Genomic DNA, 22,975 nt, shown 5'->3' on the forward strand with positions numbered 1-22,975 from the left:
GGCTCGAGGGGAACAGGATCAAATGGAGCAATGACAGGGTCAACTGGTGCAACATGCTCAACTGGGTGGTCAATAGGGATATCAGCAATCAAAGGGGGATCAACAAAAGGTGGATCAACAACAGGATCATCAGCTATAACATCGTCGTCAACAATCAAAGGAATGTCCACAAGATGGTCACCAACAGGTGGGTCTGCTAAAATGGGCTCAACAGGAATGTCAGCATGTCCCAAGTCATGCTCATGCATAGGATCGAGAGCAGCTGCCTGCTCTGGGGCCAAGGCAGGCTCTGGGTCATCGAAAGCCATGTCAAAATCGAACTCTGGATCAATAGGGTCAATGGGATCAGCAGGATCCTCCACGTGCTGGTCCATCGGAATGTACTCAATGTCATGATCGGGGTCAAATCCCAGAGGAAAGACGGGATCAGAATCCTCAATATCGTCGTGCTCGAATGCAAAGCTCGGAATGGGTGCGGCAGAAGATGCCTGTTCGGGGTCCGAGTCGTGTACAAAATGCTGCGTGCTCACCTCGTGAGACGGTGCAGATGCCACAGACTCAAAGGAGTCTGGGACGGGTGAATGGGCGGGCGAGTCCTCAACAGGAGCACCAGCGATCATCAAAAGATCGCCAGCGGGAAGAGGGGCTGCATCAGGAATCTCATCCTCGAAAGGCTCGTCCTCAAAGAGATCAACATCGCCGTCAGCCTCGGTGTCGGGTAGCAAGTCGTATGCTGGATATGAAGCAAGGGGTATGGGAGCTGGAATCGCTACCAAGGGAAGATACTCGGCAGGTGGGTCATCGATATGCCCATCAGCGCCATCGGGCAGAGCGAAGGGCTGGAAGTCATCATCATCGATGCTGGTGAAGTCGGAGGTATGCACCTCGTGCTCTGAAGACACAATGTCGTCCGATACTATGGGTAAAGGTCCGGTGGTATCTGAATCACCCGTGGCTGGTGAGTCCATGGGTCTGTAACATAAACACAAGCATGCACAAAAATCAGTAAATCAGGTAATCACACAAGTTACCAAGTAATAATCACATAATCCTCCTAGTCCCTACTAGCCTCCCAGCCTCCCAGACTGTCCTTCCTAGTCCCACTAGCCAACTTTCCCAGCCTCCCAGACTGACTCCCTAGTCCCACTAGCAAATTCTCCCAGCCTCCCAGACTGACTCCCTAGTCCCACTAGAGAACTACCTCGATCCATTAGATCGAGCCTCGGCCTCCCAGACCGAGCCTCAGTCTCCCAGACCGAGCCTCAGCCTCCCAGACTGAGCCTAAAAATAATAAATAAAATATGCTCAACATTTGTTTATATAAACGTTTTGGATCTGGACTTAAGTGGTATGCAGTAAAAATGTTTTCGTGAGAGCCCTAGTGATCATAGTCTAGACTCAAGAAGGAATCCTAGTTCGCTATGATCAGAGCTCTGATACCAAGCTGTCACACCCTGGCTTTGCGGAAGCGTGGTTAATTTGGTGTGACTTCTTAATACCATAGCTTAATCATAACAAGCTATATGAATTAAAAATATGCAAGATCATCCATTAAAATTAAAAATAAAAATATCGGAACATTGTCTTAACGGGTTAACACCCAACAACCATAAACTTGTCTAAACATTACAAATTCAAACAGAAACATGAATTCAAGGACTGTGACTTGTCCAGGTAAGAGTCACATTCCCCGAACCCTGGATGACCTTGGTGCCTAATGCAGCGGAAAACAAGTCATACCGCGCCAGATCGTTAGTTTCCTGAAATACATGTAAGTTGAAAAATCAACAATAATGTTGAGCGAGTTCATGCGATAGTGAGTAAATAAACCTTTATCTTTATCAAAAACCTGGTATGTAGCAAATAAGGAAAAAGAGATCACCAATGGTTTGCAAGGCCATTGATATGTGTGAAATGCAAGTAAGAAGGCTCAAACCTAGCAAATTTATGCGTCGGGAACAAAGTCATCCCAAGGTCCGTTATGCTGGACCTGGGACTGGGCTCGCTACACCCAAATAGATCTACCGCTCCTGCCCCTCGGTCCTACCCTGAGGATTAATGACCTCAAGTTTCCGCCTACCCATTCACATGATCTAATAGTAACCCTCCTTACGCTAACAATACCATGTATAAAGTAATCATAATCATTGTAACATGTATTTCACCCCCGCAGTTTAGAAAACTGAAAACAGTTAAGAGAAAAGGGGGACATGAACTCATAGTCAGTGCGTCGCTAAATCAAGCACTCCAAATGTCCGAAAGCTGTGCAACGACCTACATGTGCTAATTCTATTAGACGGATGGCCGCGCTTTAGCTTTATAGTTTAATTTTCGGGAAACAGTTAGACAACCGTTCCTTGTATATATTTGGTAGTTAATCTCCTTCCCAAGGATGGGGGAATTAATACATGCGCGTTTATAATATTAAGTCTCACTTAATATATTTTTACTTCTCATTCCAAAATATAAATATCTTTCTCAAAAATATTATATTTTCTCTACACATAATATTTTCCAAAAATAATACGTTGACAACATACTCGTTTATGAATATTTCCGTATTAAGCGTAAGTTACGTTTTAACGATTAAATGGTAATAGTAATTACCGTTGTAACTTATACGTTTGTCGTGTAAGCGTTTGTATTATTTTGGGTTCGTCTACGTTTGTAAATATTATTTTTACTCTAAAAATAATATTTATATATTTTCACAAAATAATCATAAACAGTGTGGTGAAAAATATATTTATCGAATAAATATTTACCACGTTTAGTTTTGTGAAAAATCCCACCTCCGATTATTTAATAAATAAAGTCATGGCGAAATATATTTGAAAATATATCAAAAATAGTCTAACACTTGTAAATAATTCTAAGTGTTAGATTTTAGAAAAATTTCGCCAGAGTTTCCCTTGTAACTGGAGGTGGCCAGGCTTTCAAGTGTATCATTTTCTTTTACAAAATCATTCCAACACTTCTTTAAATCAACCAATCAATTTCCGATACTTCAAACTAGTTTCAACACATCAAACTTGTAGACTAGTATGTAAAATTGCTTTATTACATGAATTTGTAGTTTTTCCGAAAGTCATAGTGTAGATCACCTTATATTTAGTGGATCTATGTATAAAATAGTTTAGTCTTGTAAAAACCCCGTTTTTAGAACAAATCATCCTTTACAACTTCCCGACAACTTTTATAAAAATTGTTACTTTGTCGGATCTTTCGTTTCACAAGTGTTTATACACTTGTAGTTTGTAAAAATCATATTTGTTAACATGTCACCCAACTTTTATAAAACATGATTTTCTCGACACTTGGTTCTACGAATATACCACTTGTACATACGTAGATCGGCTCGTTTTAAATACTATTTTACAAGTCAAAATACTTTTACACAAGTTCATGTTTCTCGTGTGGTGGAGTTTCACCTTTTAACCCTCGTACCGACAGAAACAAGCTTATGTCAAGATCTATGATCTTAACAAAGTCGGGTTAAACGATGATAAGAGCCACCACAACGTAGATCGGGTCTCAATAATCAACATATTCAAATACTACAGCTTTTACACATGTTATGAGCTTTTAACCAACAATATTCGAGTTTTAGTAGACTTTATAGATTCAAAACGCATGATTCTGACTTTTAACCGTTAAAAATCATATTAACCACTTTAGATACGATCGAGAGTGAGTTTTAAACATTATACCTCTAGCTCGGGGCTAGGGAAGAATCTAGTCGAAATTGGCGTGGATAAAAGCAAAGAAACGAGGTCCTTCCACTTCCGCTTGCTTCAAGACTCCTAATATGTAACCCGTAAGCCTTGTATATGCTTGAAATGGAGAGATCAAAAGCCGACAATGGATGTGTAGGTGGGGGTGGGTTCGGCCGAGAGTAGAAGGGAGAGGAGAGGGTGGAGTGTGTTGGTGAAATGTGGTGTAATCTCATGGTTTAGGTGATGGTATTTATAGAGAAATTCTAGTGCCATCGTCCAACGGTTTTCATGTCCTCTAGATATCCAACATAGATCAATAAAATAATCAACCCTTGTACTCCTTTGTCCCCTTGGTTTGGCCGATTCCATTGAGGGGGGGGGGTATCCGGTTGGATTTCGATTGTTCAGTTAGAGTTCAGTTACATCTAATAAGTTATCTTTAGAGGTTAACTCCGTTAGTTAAATGATGCGTTATAAAGCGGGTGTTAGGGTAATCAGGGACCCTAACTGGCTCAGAAAAAGACTAATAATATTTCTGGTAATATTTTTATGTTCCGGGTATAGTCCGGTTGTTCGGTTGGATAGTAATCCGTTAAAGTGCTTAAGTAATCCTTTAAGCGTTGTAATTAATATTTTTAGCGACACAATTTATTCTGCAAAGTGTCAGGAATATTTCCTCATGTTTTGGCACTTTATTAGTTAGCTAGAAGCTAGTGTGTTGATAAACGTGCTGTGGTTCGTGCTCAGAGTACGTTTTAGGCACATCCAATCTCTGTATCTTATTCCTAAAGACGCAGTTTAACAACCCTTGTATCCCTACACGCACTATGGGTGTAGTAAAATATTTCTGGCTCATTCAGGCCTTTAGAGGCAGTGTTTGCCTGATGCTGGCTATATCAGCATGTTCAATAGGTTATCCGTTCAAATGCTACTGTGCTTTTGTGCATCATGTTTGTCACTAAAGTTCAGTAAGTAGATAATGTAGTGACAGAAATCAAAGTATGATGCAGATATGTACAAGTATCAACAATCAAGTAGCAGTTTATCAGAAATCTCAGTTAAGCACAGTAATTAGGCAACAATTAATAGTTAATTAAGTCGTACGGATACCTGGTTTTGTGAGGGTTGTCACATATATCCCCCCCTCGGGATCCAGTATTAAGGAAACTCCTTCCAAGAATAGGAAGGAACATATCCCTCACTCGGGATTCAACCTTGAAGAAACTCCTTCCGAGAATATGAAATGATGAAGTACAAGGGCCGTTCAGTCATTAATCAAAAGTTGAATTGAATGAAAATACAAGAGGAATGTGAAGTAAATGAGTTTGGGGGCCAATGGGTCATTATTTGAAACTTAAATGTGGAAGGTAACTAAAGTGTGAGTTTCACGAGGGGGATTAGTATCTCTGGGGATTAAGTCTTGGAGGAGCCGCCTCCGAAAAAATGAAGATGTCCCACCCTATGTGATTAAGGGTCTCGTAAGTCTTTTCAACGAACAGGAACAGGTTTCTCCCAAGAAAAGGAGGGTATCCCCTCCCGTGGGATTAAGTATCGCAAAAGTCTATTCAATGAACAGAAGTGCACCCGACTACGGGATCAAGTATTGGTAAAGTTCCTTCTAAGGACGGGAAAGTACATCCCAGGGATTTGATATATGAGGAAAATCCTCCTTAAAATTTCGCACCTGAACAACTTATTAAAAAAAAAAGGGAGGGGGGAGAGCCCCTAGACAAGGGACTTCGAATCTGGAGAATCCCTTCCTTGAAAAGAAAAGATCTCCGCCACAGGTCTGTGTTTTAGAAAGTATCTCTCCAAAGAAGAGGAGCCCCATCTCGGGGTCGCATACGTTTGAAGAAGTCTCTCCAAGAGGAGAGGGTTGCACATTCCATGGGCACCAACTTTTAGAGAATTACAACATCTCTCCAGGGTAGGAAAGAGCCCTTAACAAGGACTCACATAGGAAGGTTCCTTCTACATAATAGCTATTTTTAAAGTGCTCATAAAACCTCTCCAAAAGGAGAAGATGCCACCCCTTCTCGAAGAACAAAAACCTGAACGGTTTGAGGACCTTGTTAACGGGTCAAACAGGATCATCTAGGCAGACGTGTCGAACGATCTTACAATAAAATAAACATGTACATAGGCATACAGACATGCCGCCTTAATCAAAACAAGGCAAAGCCCGACCGTGGGGCTAGGACTAAGTCGACTACGTCCAAAAAAGCCGAAGCAGGCATATGAAAGTCCAAGTGGCCCAAACGCCATTGGACAACAGGCCCAACAGAAGCTTTAACAACTTAAAACAAGTTACAAAGCGGGCCTAGGCAAAGCCTTTACAACTTAAGCAAGTTACGAAGCAAACTATAGAAAGCTTTAACAACCTAAGCAGGTTACGAAGCAAACTTGTACAAAGCTTTAACAACTCAAGCAAGTTACGAAGTAAACTTGTACAAAGCTTTAACAACTCAAGCAAGTTACGAAGCAAACTTATATAAAGCTTTAAACAACTTAAACGAGCAAACTATAAAAAGCTTTAGCAACCCAAACACGTTACAAGGCAAACTCATAGGAAAGTTTTAACAACTCAAGCAGGCTGCGAAGCAAACTCATGCAAGGTTTCAAACGGGTCACAAAACGGGTCTATGCAAAGCTTTAACAACTTAAAAAGTTACAAAGCGACCCATAGAAAGTCTTAACGGCTTAAACAGGGTACAGAGAAAATTCATGAGAAAGTTTTAACGGTTCAAGCAAGGCAAAAACCCTCATTAGAGGAGCACCATACAAGGAGTATAACACGGTGGACATGGCAAAACAATCTAAATAGCATAAACGCTATAAAAAGGTACTATCAAACAAGTGCATGGGAAAAAATGTCGTCATGGAGGCATAGATTGAAGTAAGGTATCGTGCTACCCTACTTGAGGGGTCACCTTGCTATTTCGAGCGCTGAATGCAAGGTTGTCCTAAAGATAACAAAACAGATAACTTTGGCATAACGTGCCCCAGGCTATGTTACCCGACAGGCCGGGATGATACATTGAGGGCGGATAATGACCCGCCTAGATTTTCAGGGACTGGAACAAGTCCTGCACCCATTCATGAGTAAATAGGCTTGGACTAAGGATGACTTGACGACGAGGGTCCCCGCTTGGGCTCCTCGTCTGGGCTCATCGCCCTAGATTGGTGGCTGGGCTCGAGCCCACTTGTGTCTTTCTCGGTATGTTTAGTTGGTTTGAGTGGGCCAAGTCCTGATAAGCCCACTCTTGGGTCGGCCCATTAAGGCTATGGCCCAACTATCTCACTACATTAAGAGAACTTCCTTCCCCAAGAAGGGACAGAAGATATTTTCCCCACAAAAAGGGTTACTACTTACTCCACTTCTCTAAGATTACTCCTGTCCCTCTACTCTCTCTCTCTCTAAATTATACTTACACTTATAACATCTTTACCATACAAGATACTGACTTGAGCGTCGGAGTGCCCACGGGGTGAACCCCCTTGGGCCCTCTAACTAGAGTTTCATGTGGATGCAGCCTGAGACCGACACTCCGCAAGAGGAACTGTCACCGCGACAGCAAGATGACGAGCCTGAACCAGAGCTCACCGAATCTAAAGTTAGTACCGCCAAACCCTCTGAACGACGTCAGAGAATAGGGGATTCGACAAGATCTATTTTTGAAAAAGAGAATTCGTCAACTTTTGTCTATTAGTGGGAATTATTCAAGAAAAGAAAAAATTATCCTAGAAAAACTGAGGTGTTGCTGTGTAAAAAAAAAAAAAAAAACGTATGGCTGAAAAGGTTAATGTAAGCATGTCCATACCTTCACAACGTTGATTCCTCCCGTAAGATTACCTGAATTCTTTCAAAACTAAACTTCCCATATGGTCTTCCAACATTAGAGATTCTTGATTTGATTAATGGTGTCCATGCAGATTGAAGTGGCTGCGTCTTCTTCGCCTTTCAGTTACGTCTCTCTAAGAGATCACAATCGTTCTACAAACAATAAGGGATACATAAACTCTCGCAAGAACAAAGCTGATGGTGAAGATGAAGATTCATCATGGCTTCCCTCCCACACCGACGATTCTTGGCTGCCTACCAGCAGCCGCAACTCTACCGTTGCATCCGAAGATTTGAATCATCAGAATGGGAAGAACATTGTTGATGATTCTTGGCTTCCAACGATTAATAATTCTAGTGGGAAATATGGGGCAAACACCAGCGGATTGGAAGACGATGCCGACTATTCGTGGTTGCCTTCCAGTTTCATAGACAACAACAAAAACAAAAACAAACAGAAGAACAATAACAATAATAAAAATACGACCAATAACAAGAGCATAATCAAGAACAAGAATGAAGACAATAACCGTAAAAACAACAATAATAATAATAATAATAATAATAAGAGTCCACAAAAGAAATCGAGGAACCCCCATTGGGCGTTGGCCCGTGAGGTTGTTTTTTCGTGTGATCAACCAAACCAAGACACCGAGATTCGAACAAAGACTTCACATTCTTCACGGATCAAACAACAAGATTCTCCTTCGGAATCGACATATGTTGTGGAATCTCCAACTTCAGGTGGGGTATCCTCCCTTCTTCAAAGATGGAGAGATCTAGCCGAAGCCAAGAACTCGAACAAAAATGGCGAAAGTTCCCCTTCGAGCACGTGTAACAACTCAGGATCAATAGGTAACGAGAGTAAAAATGACAATTCTCCGCGTAGTCCTCCAAACAACAATAACGACTCGAATTCTGATAAAGCTTCAAGGCGGCTTTCGTGTCCCCTACCTAGTCGTGATGCCAAGGATTCCAACCCCGGTGGTGCAGAAAAGGAAAAGATTCGAGTCGTGGATATCATTAAGAAGCTATCACGAGAAGAAGAATTGGCTGCTTCTCATGCTGCTGGACATGTCAACGAATCCTTACCTCGAATTCGCACCAATGTACACCATAAACATGTCGAAGGAGAACACAATGCGATCAAAAGCGGTAAAGTTATGCAACATATGATACGAGGTCGTGAAGCTTTCAACAATTTCCTCAAGCAAATGGAGCATCACAAGCAATACGAGCTGAAATGTCTGGTTGAGCGCAAAGCGGTTTCAAAGTTTCCTCATCGCGGCCGTATTAAAGTATTGATTTATAAAATACACCTGTTTTCCTTCAAGTCGAATCTATTTTGTTCATGATGTTTTAAAAGGTTTGCTAAGCTGTTTATATCTTTACAGGCTTCGCTTCGTTTCAAAATCCTACGTATCGGGGCCGAATCAAAACCCGAAACCAAAAGACATAGGCGTTGTGTTTCAAAAACACTGGAATCAAATAACCGCTTAGACATCATGGATCTAAGGTAAACTAATTTCACAAATCGCAAGATAAACAGGGTCAGGGTGGACATGTTGGATAATGGATTAAATCACGTCATAGTAACCAAAGTAACCAAGTTTCTGTATTTTTTAATCAAGTCACTTAAAGGGTTTTTTTTTTTTTTTTTTTTTTTCCAACAATAAAAGTAAGCTTGCAATATTTTTGTATGATATAAAGCCATAATTTTAGATTCGTGTTATGAGTTTACATAAACATGTAAACATGTTGAATTTTTTTTTAACAGTTTAAATTGCATAACCACAGATATAAAACTTCCGCTATTTTTTACCAACTCTTTTGTTCACAGATAAATTCTATTTTGAATAAAATCATCAAAGAGTAACCAAGTTACACCTTAATCTCGTTAATAAAAAAAAAAGTTCAATACACTGAAAGTAATATTGGACTTTGGATGCTTTTTGTGGTCAAAAAATATATAAGTGATGGAAGGATGAGATGAAATATTTCTATAAAAAAAATAAACCATCCAGTAGTAGAAATCCAACCAGGCTTATTTCCTACATATACATTTACGTGATGAGGAATAGTTTATTGGCCAAAAATGGCGGCCACTAACATGGTTATTGGCCAAAAATGGCGGCCACTAACATGATGTTTTTTTTTTTTTTTTTTTTTTTTTTTTTAATTTAGCATATGATAGTTATCAATAACTTAAAAAAAGGGATATAATAGTGTTTTTCTGCCATTGGTTGAAATGGGCGGCTGACAATACACCATTGGACAAACCAGTTTATTATTTTTTACCCGTTTTAAAATTACGTCTTTGCCCCTGAATAGTTTTTCTCTGCCATTGGTTCAAATGGGCGGAGAGCAATACCAATTGGACCAACCAGTTTAATATTTTTTACCCACTTTAAAATTACGTTTTTCCCTTAGTTAAAAAACACGGTTATACCCCAACTTCAAAATACATTTACCCTTTTGCCCCGATCTAAAAAATACGAATTCGCCCTCGGTAAAAAAATAACGCTTTTACCGTCAGCCAAAATTACGTTTTCGCCCCAGTTCAAAATAAAAATTCCCTCCCCCCCGGCTCAAAATTACGATTTTACACCAGTTGATTATTTTATACCCACTTTAAAATTACGGTTTTGCCCCCAATTTAAAATTAGTCTTTGCCCCATGTTCAAAATAAAATTATGCTTTCGCCTCCAGCTAAAATTTACGAATCTCTCCTCGATTCAAAATTACGATATTACCCTCAATTCAAAATTATGTTTTTGCCCTCAGTGCAAAATAAAAATATGGTTTTCCTCTAGCTAAAAATTAGGATTTTACCCTTAGGAAAAAAAATTCGGTTTTTCCCCCAAGTAAAAGTAAAAATATAACTTTGCCCCCAGCTAAAAATCGTGTCAAGAAGCTGCCTAACACTCTTTTTACTTTTCCTTTCTAGCAAAACTATAGTACTGTTTTTTTAATTGGTTGAGAATTATTCGGCCATCGTCCCGCAAAGCGGGCGGGACATCACCTAGTATTAATACATTAGCCATGATTACAAATAATCAAATTGCATAATACTATGCTAAATCATCAAACAAAATCAGAAGATTGCATGATTGTAAAATAAACTTTGGAAGCTTACTTTTTTACTCCTTCCCATTTTTGGTAAACAATATTTTTGTTTAATTCATTTATGAGTTTGAGATAAGGCAAGAGCTGATTCGAAAGCAGTACGTAAGTGAGTATAAACAAATTGTTGTATAAATACAGTAATACGTGAAATGAATATAAAATTTGATGTTGATAGGGAAAGGTTCAACTCCGGAGTTGAGAAAGGAGCAACCGAGTCAAGGAAACCCAAAAGAAATGATACAAAGAACACCAACACTGATGAAACTCCTGCCTCCACGGCTAGGGAGGTGGATCTTAAGATCAAGACCACTGTGAACATGAAACAAGAACAACAACCAAAAATCGAGCCTTTGACTTCAATTCAATCAACACAATATACAATAAGTTCTGGTAAAGATGTGGTGCACAAAGCCAAATTTATAGATAGTTCTTCCAACTCCGTAACGTTTAAGGATGACACGCTTTATATAGATGAAAATAAACTTAGTTTCTATGAAGATGAAGGTCAGTTCATGTCAGCTAGAACATCTTATAGTCAGATTGAAGATAGGGGGTTTAGTGATTCAGAAGAGGGCAACGACAGTGGTAATAAACAAGGATTAGAAAGTTTTAATGATTGGATGACAAATGGATATTCTCAAACACCTAGTGACTTGGATGGAGGTGAGTCATACGATACAAACTATGATTGGATAAGTGAGATTTCTCGCCCGAAAAGTGATTGGGAAGTTTTGAGGCAAGCCAGGTACCAAGAGATGCTTCATCATTCATCAGGAAATGGAGACATACAACGACTTCTTGAAAGGCAAGTGATCCAATCTACATTTTGCAATGATCAAAATCATGTTAAACGTGATCGGTATGCCACGTGATAGTTTAAGTTAATGATCTAGGATAGTTAGGTGTCCTGTGAAGATTTGAGTTCAATGAACTGGGGAAGTCATGTCGCTATGAAGCTAGATTACCGTTATGATGGAATCAAGCTGATTATTTGTTCTCAGTTTCTATTAAATCTTAATTAGACTAAAGTTGATTACATAAGAAAATGTGTTATAAATGACTGCAATTTATATAGTTAGTTAACAGGATTAGTCAAATATTTTTAGATTTTATTATGGATATACACAAGAGGGACAATACCAATGTGTAAATCTAACATAAATGACTCTTTTGTTTGTGTAGAAAAAGTGTCTCGAGTTTTCTTGGGAGTGGTCTACGTGACCTAATCGACCAATTAATGGTGAGTCGTATTGAACAATCACATGTTCAGGTGGAAAAGAATGATGTAGTAGTGAGAGAGAAAGGTGATTCAAGGAAAGAAATGGGACACGAACAGAGTTCGATGGTAGATGAAGATGGCGATTGTAGCAGCAGAACTGAGACAAAATGTAGTGAATATTCAGAACGATCATGGAGACCTGATGATGCTGTTGATAAGTCTGAGACAACAACAACTACAACATCTCCATCCTTATCTCCATCTTTAGAACATTCTCTTTCATCTGGTCGATCACATAACAATAGTACTCCACAATCACCATTCCCAGTCACTCATCAAACCATTGTATGTTCACTATCCCATTTATCATTTATCTATTTTAGAAACTTGTAGAACATAACCGAGGGTGGGGTAGTTAAAAGCAATCGAGTTCTTACATTCACATCCAGATTTAACTAGTTTTCTGCCTTAAGCCCTTGAAGGCCACCTGTCCACATGTTGGTTAGGAGGGTAATATGGTGGTTTACCTTGGGTGTTCTGGTAAACAGGTTCTCATGGTTAAGGAACACAAATCTAAAACATATGTTTATGGTTGCCCTGTGACAGGAGATGGAACTCATATACGACTTGAGAGGACACATGGAGCAACTCCACCAAGAGATTATGGAGCTACGAAAATCAATAAAGAGTTGTGTTAACATGCAAGTCAAAATGCAACATTCCTTTAAGCAGAGTTGTGTTGCCGCTCGTCCAGGTAAATGCTATATCATTTTAACCTATATTTTGGCTTGGCTTATATTCTTATCATTATATACAGTTCAAAAGAAAGAAAGAAATACACCCGGTTTGGTAAAACACAATTGTTCTATTTGTCATGTCATGCAAGTCGATTCGCTTCTATACAGGTAAGTATTTTGTTATACAAATTCTATCAGGTTTATTAATTTTTGTACCCGGTTCCAATACCATATGTCACAAATTTTAGATGTGGACATATGTGCACTTGCTTCAAATGTGCAGTGGAAATGCAACGCACTAGTGGTGAATGCTTGGTTTGTGAAGCTCCAATTGTGGACGTTGTGAAGGCATTTGCACATGAGAATTAGTTCGTATTAGATACAATTTAATCAAGAGGAGATGATTTCAGATTTTTATTTCTTTTCCCTCAATGTGTATATAAACCAATATTCTTTGTACATGCATAATCTCTCTCATACATAAACAAACAAACATACCTAATAAATCACCCTCACAAAAAGTTATTGTTAGGGTCTAAAGAAGAGGGTGGGATGAGAATAAACATACCCTCTATCCTGAAGGATAGAGAGGATGCTTTGGCTGATGAGCCGCAACTCGAAGTTTATATCTAAACAAGAAATATTCACCGGACGACAAATCCATGAAATCATACATATTGAAAAATAGATTAAACGTATAAATGCACACATATGGAATTCATACTTAAATCTTCACTATAAATTCTTTTTACATAAATCATATCGATACAAATGCAATCAAAATACATAACAATAGTTCAGCTAAAGTTTTGACTTTCATAAAACAAAACACATACACTTTTTTTGTGATAACCAAAAGCTCAAAATTTTAAAATCAAAAGGTTGAAAGTATTATAATCAACCAAGTAAAAGTAAAACACCAATAAAAACATGATCTGACAACAAACTAAAAAAAATCACAATCTCTAAATACAATGTGCATATACCTAAGCCTAATCAAGTGTGTATATGTGCACATTTGCAATTGATTTTGCAACATATAATTATGTAAACATGTTGATGCATAATGTCTATTGTCTACGTCTTGGTGTCGTGTCATTTAATGTAATAGGTTTAAATGTTAGATTTGATTTGGTTTGTAAAAATGCTCATCCGCACGGCGGATGAAGTCATTCGCACGGATGAAGTAATCCGTCCCAAGCAGCCTATGCCTAAGTCTATAAATAGGTGCTTGGGGTGTGAGTCTAGGTTAACTTGTTCACTTTAATGCGAAGCTCTGTCAAATTTGTTTTGTGAATGTAAACCTATTAAAGTTAATGAAATGATAGAAAGTTGAAAAATTTTTGTGTTTCTACTTCCGTATGATGGATTCCGCACTTCTTATTGAAGATTAGATGTCATCGGGTGCTTAAAAGTAGATCAAAACGATCTTATCAAGTGGTATTAGAGCTATGGGGGATGATATCTACTAGAAGACCAAGAATTCAAGGTTAAAAGACTCTATTTCTACTCATTCTTCTACTTTTCATACTTTTTACGGTTCAAATGGCCTTAATTTTTCAGAGACCCTATATTTTCCACTTTTGAACAACATTTCCAAAAATTAGCTCAAAATTCAACGGTTTTAATACCCAAATTTACAAAATTCCTGCCTGAACTCATTCACACTAAGGAGCTTATTCGTACAGACTAGAGGTTTTTCACACGAATCAGCAAGTGATCCGCACGAAATAACTATTGATCCGTTTGAAGATTTTTTCTTGTTCGCACGAATTAGGATGTCTCCTCCGCACAAAAGATTTCATCTATTTGAATTTTGTTGAGTTTTCATCCGCAGGAGTAGGTATTAATTCATTTGAAACTTCTTCATCCGCACGAGACAGTAATCCGCACCAAAAGGGTTATTCGTATCAGATTCTAGTTTTCATCCGTATCAGTGTTGATCAGCACAATTTTCATCCGTTCAAGGAGTATTCATCCGTACTAAAACATTGTGATCCGTACCAATTAAATTCAACATTTTCAGAATGGAAGGAGAGTTTTTGAACATGTTTGCTACCACATCAACAACTGTCGCTCAAAATCTAAACCTTGACAACGAAATGGGAACGACTACTAAGCCACTGAAGCTACTTCGCATGGAGGATTACCCAACCTGGGTTGATCGCTTTGAAACGTAGGTCTAAGCAAACTACTTTGAATGTTGGTTGGCAATTGAAGAAGAGTACGTTATTCCAACGGGTGAGAATGGAGATAAGATAAGCGTTAGTCAAATTCCCGAAGCAGATAGAGACAAATTTGTCAGGGAGAAAAAGATGAAGAACTTATTAAATCAGGCTATCAAAGAAGACATCTTTTCACTTCTACAACATGGCGGTTCTGCTCAGTCGATATGGTGTACACTAAAGACGAAACATTTTGGAAATATATCTATGCAAAAGAGCAAGAAAGCGCTTCTGATGAAGGAATTCGATATATTGACATCAATGAAGGGAGAGACGATGAAACAGATGGTAGAGAAATATTGTTATCATATGTCGGATATGAAGAGGGCCAAGATCGAGAAGGATGATGATGAATGGGTCGACTAGTTAGCTGATACCTTACCCGAGGGAGACTGGTCTACATACTTGTTAATCTTAAAAAGCAATACGACCGAGTATAACAAGTTAAATCTTGCAATGTTTATTGAAAAGCTGGAGTCACACGAGTTGGATTTGAGAAAGAAAGCTAAAATGAAAGGAGCTTTGGTACAATCAAGACGTCGGATTATATTACAGGTGTAATGATTCGAATATTCAGATGAGTCCAAAGACTCAAATCACATTCAGTGTAGAGACTAATTCTGGAAGTTTATCAAACAGCGGTGGCTATTCAAGCAGTCGAAACTATCCTCAGCAATTTGGTTCATTCAGTCCGAATACCTCTACCCAAACTCCACAATCTTCCCAGTCGTCAAATAACTATTCTATTCAAGATGGCCACAAGCCCTATGTTCTGCAGTGTAATATCGCATTAAACCTTCAAAATAACCAAGGTTTCACTTAAGCAACTGCTAGGGAGCTCATGTGTTTTCTGGCATCAATCTTGGATTCTTATGAGGGTCTAGTTGTAGGTAAAATAGGAAATTGCAATATGACGAAAGAGGACTACGACCAGATAGACCCAAAGGAGATGGAATTGATTGATATTAGGTGGTGTATGGCAAGCGTTGTGAAGGGAGCACATAGATTTATGGAGTAAATAGGATGAAGCAGCATCGGAGGTCCAGATTCAAAGCTTGCTTAAAACAAATCGAAGGTTACATGTTTTCGATGCAAGGAAAAGGGTCATTTTAAGCGGGAGTGCACAAATCGGGAAGTCAACGATAACAACTACAACCCGTTCGAAAGCGACTACTCCCAAAGATCCATCCAGCATAAAAATTCTCAGCATCCGCCATCTTCTTCCAGACCGATACAAATTGAAGACGGGTCTAACTCAAAATATAAAGCATTGGTTGTAACTCAAGAAGATGAGGGTTTTAACTGGAATGACTTGATTCCTAGAACTGAAAGTCTGGCGCTTATGGCAGAGATCATAGAATTTGACGAATCGGGAATTGTCGAAGAGAGTGTTGATATATCAGAGAAGGTTGAAGTCGAAACTAGGGATGATCGAGAGGATAAATTGTTGATGAATCGCATGAAGAGGTAAAATTTGATGAATCTCCGGATGATATTGTTGAAATTGAATCGACAATCTTAGATGCCAAACAGTTTCAAGTTCCAACTAAAGTGGTTGTGAATAAAACTTTTAGATCTATCTTACCACCTAACGTGTTTAAGAGTTTTGCAGGTTTCTTCGGTGAAGAAGGAAACTATGATGATCTACACTTCAGCGATGATGAAAAGGAACCGATCTAGGAGATTATTGATTTGTCAAAAGAAATGAATGTCGATACGCTGAAAGAGATTGCACAAAAGGCTAGTGTCTAATTCGCTCAAATGTTGGCTCTGATACCAACATGTCACACCCTGATTTCCCGGTGGGCCTGGACTTAGAGTTTATGCGTTATCAGTAATCACATAACACAGTGGAAGTTGGGATTTTCAAATTCAACATTACAAACTACAATTAGTGTTTGAAAAGTTCAAAATAATTATACAGATGGAATGGTACTAAAAATATCCACATGCGGACCAAAAATAGCAAAATGAGACTTAAGACTAATAGGTCTTTCGTGGAGTTGCAAATTCCAAATCGCCTAGACCGAGCAGCTCCAGCCTATTTCGTATTCGCTATATAACATGCACTTAGTCTTTTGAAAATACGTTAGTTTTCACTGGTACATACAATTAACCGACACATTTTGAAAATCTTTTAAAAAATGTTTGGATACCATTTAGTAGATCATTTTAAAATAACTTGGGACAAGATAAAGAACAAAAACTCTAAAACATATGTTTATGGTTGCCCTGTGACAGGAGATGGAACTCATATATGACTTGAGAGGACACATGGAGCAACTCCACCAAGAGATTATGGAGCTACGAAAATCAATAAAGAGTTGTGTTAACATGCAAGTCAAAATGCAACATTCCTTTAAGGAGAGTTGTGTTGCCGCTCATCCAGGTAAATGCTATATAATTTTAACCTATATTTTGGCTTGGCTTATATTCTTATCATTATATACAGTTCAAAAGAAAGAAAGAAATACACCCGGTTTGGTAAAACATAATTGTTCTGTTTGTCATGTCATGCAAGTCGATTCGCTTCTATACAGGTAAGTATTTTGTTATACAAATTCTATCAGGTTTATTAATCTTTGTACCCAGTTCCAATACCATATGTCACAAATTTTAGATGTGGACATATGTGCACTTGCTTCAAATGTGCAGTGGAAATGCAACACACTAGTGGTGAATGCTCGGTTTGTGAAGCTCCAATTGTGGACGTTGTGAAGGCATTTGCACATGAGAATTAGTTCGTATTAGATACAATTTAATGAAGAGGAGATGATTTCAGATTTTTATTTCTTTTCCCTCAATGTGTATATAAACCAACATTCTTTGTACATGCATAATCCCTCTCATACATAAACAAACAAACAAACATACCTAATAAATCACCCTCACAAAAAGTTATTGTTAGGGTCTAAAGAAGAGGGTGGGATGAGAATAAACATACCCTCTATCCTAAGGATAGAGAGGATGCTTTGGCTGATGAGCCGCTATCTAAACAAGAAATATTCACCGGACGACAAATCCATGAAATCATACATATTGAAAAATAGATTAAACGTATAAATGCACACATATGGAATTCATACTTAAATCTTCACTATAAATTCTTTTTACATAAATCATATTGATACAAATGCAATCAAAATACATAACAATAGTTCAGCTAAAGTTTTGACTTTCATAAAACAAAACACATACACTTTTTGTTGAGATAACCAAAAGCTCAAAATTTTAAAATCAAAAGGTTGAAAGTATTATAATCAACCAAGTAAAAGTAAAACACCAATAAAAACATGATCTGACAACAAACTAAAATATTCACAATCTCTAAATACAATGTGCATATACCTAAGCCTAATCAAGTGTGTATATGTGCACATTTGAAATTGATTTCGCAACATATAATTATGTAAACCTGTTGATGCATAATGTCTATTGTCTACGTCTTGGTGTTGTGTCATTTAATGTAATAGGTTTAAATGTTAGATTTGATTTTGTTTGTAAAAATGCTCATCCGCACGGATGAAGTCATTCGCACGGATGAAGTCATTCGCACGGATGAGGTAATCCATCCCAAGCAGCCTATGCCTAAGTCTATAAATAGGTGCTTGGGGTGTTAGTCTAGGTTAACTTGTTCACTTTAATGCGAAGCTCTGTCAAATTTGTTTTGTGAATGTAAACCTATTAAAGTTAACGAAATGATAGAAAGTTGAAAAATTTTTGTGTTTCTACTTCCGTATGATGGATTTCGCACTTCTTATTGAAGATTAGATGTCACCGGGTGCTTAAAAGTAGATCAAAATGATTTTATCAAGTGGTATTAGAGCTATGGGGGATGATATCTACTAGAAGACCAAGAATTCAAGGTTAAAAGACTCTATTTCTACTCATTCTTCTACTTTTCATACTTTTTACGGTTCAAATGGCCTGAATTTTTCAGAGACCCTATATTTTCCACTTTTGAACAACATTTCCAAAAATTAGCTCAAAATTCAATGGTTTTAATACCCAAATTTACAAAATTCCTGCCTGAACTCATTCACACTAAGGAGCTTATTCGTACAGACTAGAGGTTTTTCACACGAATCAGCAAGTGATCCACACGAAATAACTATTGATCCGTTTGAAGATTTTTTCTTGTTCGCACGAATTAGGATGTCTCCTCCGCACAAAAGATTTCATCTATTTGAATTTTGTTGAGTTTTCATCCGCAGGAGTAGGTATTAATTCGTTTGAAACTTCTTCATCCGCACGAGACAGTAATCCGCACCAAAAGGGTTATTCGTATCAGATTCAAGTTTTCATCCGTATCAATATTGATCAGCACAATTTTCATCCGTTCAAGGAGTGTTCATCCGTACTAAAACATTGTGATCCGTACCAATTAAATTCAACATTTTCAAAATGGAAGGAGAGTTTTTGAACATGTTTGCTACCACATCAACAACTGTTGCTCAAAATCTAAACCTTGACAACGAATTGGGAATGACTACTAAGCCTCCGAAGCTACTTCACATGGAGGATTACCCAACCTGGGTTGATCGCTTTGAAACGTGGGTCCAAGCAAACTACTTTGAATGTTGGTTAGCAATTGAAGAAGAGTACGTTATTCCAACGGGTAAGAATGGAGATAAGATAAGCGTTAGTCAAATTCCCGAAGCAGATAGAGACAAATTTGTCAGGGAGAAAAAGATGAAGAACTTATTAAATCAGGCTATCAAAGAAGATATATTTTCACTTCTACAACATGGCAGTTCTGCTATGTCGATTTGGTGTACACTAAAGACGAAACATTTTGGAAATACATCTATGCAAAAGAGCTAGAAAGCGCTTCTGAAGAACGAATTCGATATATTGACATCAATGAAGGGAGAGACGATGAAACAGATGGTAGAGAAATATTGTCATCATATGTCGGAGACGAAGAGGGCCAAGATCGAGAAGGATGATGATGAATGGGTCGACTAGTTAGCTGATACCTTACCCGAGGGAGACTGGTCTACATACTTGTTAATCTTAAAAAGCAATACGACCGCGTATAACAAGTTAAATCCTACAAAGTTTATTGAAAAGCTGGAGTCACACGAGTTGGATTTGAGAAAGAAAGCTAAAATGAAAGGAGCTTTGGTACAATCAAGACGTCGGGTTATATTACAGGTGTAATGATTCGAATATTCAGATGAGTCCAAAGATTCAAATCGCATTCAGTGTAGAGACTAATTCTGGAAGTTTATCAAACAGCGGTGTCTATTCAAGCAGTCGAAACTATCCTCAGCAATTTGGTTCATTCAGTCCGAATACTTCTACCCAAACTCCACAATCTTCACAGTCTTCAAATAACTATTCTATTCAAGATGGCCACAAGCCCTATGTTCTGCAGTGTAATATCGCAGTAAACCTTCAAAATAACCAAGGTTTCACTTAAGCAACCGCTAGGGAGCTCATGTGTTTTCTGGCATCAATCTTGGATTCTTATGAGGGTCTAGTTGTAGGTAAAATAGGAAATTGCAATATGACGAAAGAGGACTACGACTAGATAGACCCAAAGGAGATGGAATTGATTGATATTAGGTGGTGTATGGCGAGCGTTGTGAGGCGAGTACATAGATTTATGGAGTTAATAGGATGAAGCAACATCGGAGATCCGGATTCAAAGCTTAGTTTTGACAAATCGAAGGTTACATGTTTTCGATGCAAGGAAAAGGGTCATTTTAAGCGGGAGTGCACAAATTGGGAAGTCAACGATAACAACTACAACTCGTTCAAAAGAGACTACTCCCAAAGATCCATCCAGCATAAAAATTCTCAGCATCCGCCATCTTCTTCTAGACCGATACAAATTGAAGACGGGTCTAACTCAAAATATAAAGCATTGATTGTAACTCACGAGGGTTTTAACTGGAATGACTTGATTCCTAGAACTGAAAGTCTGGTGCTTATGGCAGAGATCATAGAATTTGACGAATCGGGAATTGTCGAAGAGAGTGTTGATATATTAGAGAAGGTTGAAGTCGAAACTAGGGATGATCGAGGAGATAAAGCTGTTGATGAATCGCTTGAAGAGGTAAAATTTTATGAATCTCCGGATGATATTGTTGAAACTGAATCGACAATCTTAGATGCCAAACAGTTTCAAGTTCCAACTAAAGATGTTGTGAATAGAACTTTTAGATATATCTTACCACCTAACGTGTTTAAGAGTTTTGCAGGTTTCTTCGGCGAAGAAGGAAACTATGATGATCTACACTTCAACGATGATGAAAAGGAACCGATCTAGGAGATTATTGATTTGTCAAAAGAAATGAATGCCGATACGCTGAACAAGATTGCACAAAAGGCTAGTGTCTAATTCTCTCAAATGTTGGCTCTGATACCAACATGTCACACCCTGATTTCCCGGTGGGCCTGGACTTAGAGTTTATGCGTTACGATTGATATCAGTAATCACATAACACAGTGGAAGTTGGGATTTTCAAATTCAACATTACAAAGTACATTTAGTGTTTGAAAAGTTCAAAATAATTATACAGATGGAATGGTATTAAAAAGATCCACAGGCAGACCGAAAATAGCAAAATGAGACTTAAGACTAATAGGTCTTTCGTGGAGTTGCAAATTCCAAATCGCCTAGACCGAGCAGCTCCAGCCTATTTCGTATTCGCTATATAACATGCACTTAGTCTTTTGAAAATACGTTAGTTTTCACTGGGTTAACCGACACATTTTGAAAATCTTTTAAAAAATGTTTGGATACCATTTAGTAGATCATTTTAAAATAACTTGGGACAAGATAATGTTTCTTGTTACCAGTTTTACATGCTTGTTAATACATATGAGGACCGGAGATGAAAACCGATACATGATTAACTGACACGCCACATTTTCAAAATCATATATATAATGGCATTAGCGTCTGGCAAGTGTATACTTACACCCCGCGCTTAGGTCATGGCCACTTGTAATTAAGTGAGTCGTGGATATCCAGGACACAGTCGTATTAACCCCAATGTTTAAGTTATCAAGCAAAACGGATTAAAATGGGTTATTTAAATTTTGGACATCATTAGTCATGCCCGTATAAGGAAAATATGTTAAGATTATTTACCTACACTTATCTTTACAAATCAAAGATGCTTAAGCACAACCATAATTAAAACAACCTAAAGATAGGCGCAATATATTGGAGGCTCCTAGTATGGATTGAACGAACTATGATCCGCTAGAATATTAGCGGGTCTTATGCAAGTCATCTGACTTTGACCGGCTAACTGTAGTAAATGTGTACGGTTTGCTAGATTAAGCGTAGACCGGATAGAATGTGGTCTATACCCTTCCAAGTACGAGGACTCATATAATATTGGTCAAACAACCATACATTCTGATTAGAACTGATTTGGAACAGTTTTGACCCGGTTCAACTAACTTATATATTTTACGCTATATAAGTCAACCGTACGTGCATATACCGCACCGGGTGGTTGAATGGGTTTATGATAAGTCTAATATGCCAAAATATGTTTCATCATGTCATCGCACCAGCTTCAAATTCAGATTATAAGTTTATTATGTTTTTAAAGCATTCTTTGCGCCAAAAGGGCATTTTAGGCACATTATATAGACTTTGCATATAACCCGAAAAATGATATGATCAAAAGATATAACCCTTAGAGGTTATTCCCTACAGTAATATGATCATAATGCAACCCTTAGTCAATATCTAAAGTATCTCAAACGGGTCATAATAGAAAGTCAAAGAAGAAGTCAAGCTCTTTGACTTTCGGTTGCGAACCGAGCTCTAAGCAGGAAATGATGAGTTGGGCCTGATCCAACATGTCCTAATATGTTATATAAACTATTATAATTATAAAATTTAGGTTTCGATAATTAGAAGTTCATTTAACGTAATTTATGAAAATCTACGTTTTGACTTTTATTTAATAAAACTTTAACCCGTCATTTCACTAACTTAACGTGTTCAGAAGGTGCCCTCATAGGGGAGTAATACCTTCATTATTACAATCACGTAGCAATGTTTGATACGTACTTTGGCTTGACCAAGATGGTCATAATTGAAAGTCAAAGCAAAAGTCAATTTGCTTGACTTTCGGCTA

At 38.0% G+C, this 22,975-nt stretch overlaps 2 protein-coding genes across 3 annotated transcripts; both read left to right on the forward strand.

Annotated features, from left to right (window-relative positions):
- The first annotated feature begins 4,791 nt into the window (after nt 1-4,791).
- Nucleotides 4,792-13,098, forward strand: LOC110919897 (probable WRKY transcription factor protein 1). Of its 2 annotated transcripts, none has more exons than XM_035974730.1 (7): nt 4,792-8,855; nt 8,952-9,073; nt 10,859-11,488; nt 11,866-12,247; nt 12,509-12,656; nt 12,720-12,807; nt 12,888-13,098. In XM_035974730.1, the coding sequence occupies exons 1-7, from the start codon at nt 7,635-7,637 to the stop codon at nt 13,006-13,008; spliced, it is 2,712 nt and encodes a 903-aa protein (XP_035830623.1). In that variant the 5' UTR covers nt 4,792-7,634; the 3' UTR covers nt 13,009-13,098. The 2 variants fall into 2 exon arrangements, with proteins under 2 accessions (XP_035830623.1, XP_035830624.1); XM_035974731.1 differs by having other exon boundaries at nt 12,923-13,098.
- Nucleotides 13,099-15,774: 2,676 nt separating this feature from the next.
- On the forward strand, nt 15,775-17,605 carry LOC118479614. Its single transcript, XM_035974229.1, has 5 exons — nt 15,775-15,843; nt 15,961-16,272; nt 17,106-17,253; nt 17,317-17,404; nt 17,485-17,605. Exons 1-5 carry the CDS (start codon nt 15,775-15,777, stop codon nt 17,603-17,605), a joined length of 738 nt encoding a protein of 245 aa, XP_035830122.1.
- The last annotated feature ends 5,370 nt before the right edge of the window (nt 17,606-22,975 follow it).

The sequence above is a fragment of the Helianthus annuus genome, chromosome 6, assembly GCF_002127325.2.
Source record: "Helianthus annuus cultivar XRQ/B chromosome 6, HanXRQr2.0-SUNRISE, whole genome shotgun sequence".
NCBI classification, from domain to species: Eukaryota; Viridiplantae; Streptophyta; class Magnoliopsida; order Asterales; family Asteraceae; genus Helianthus; species Helianthus annuus.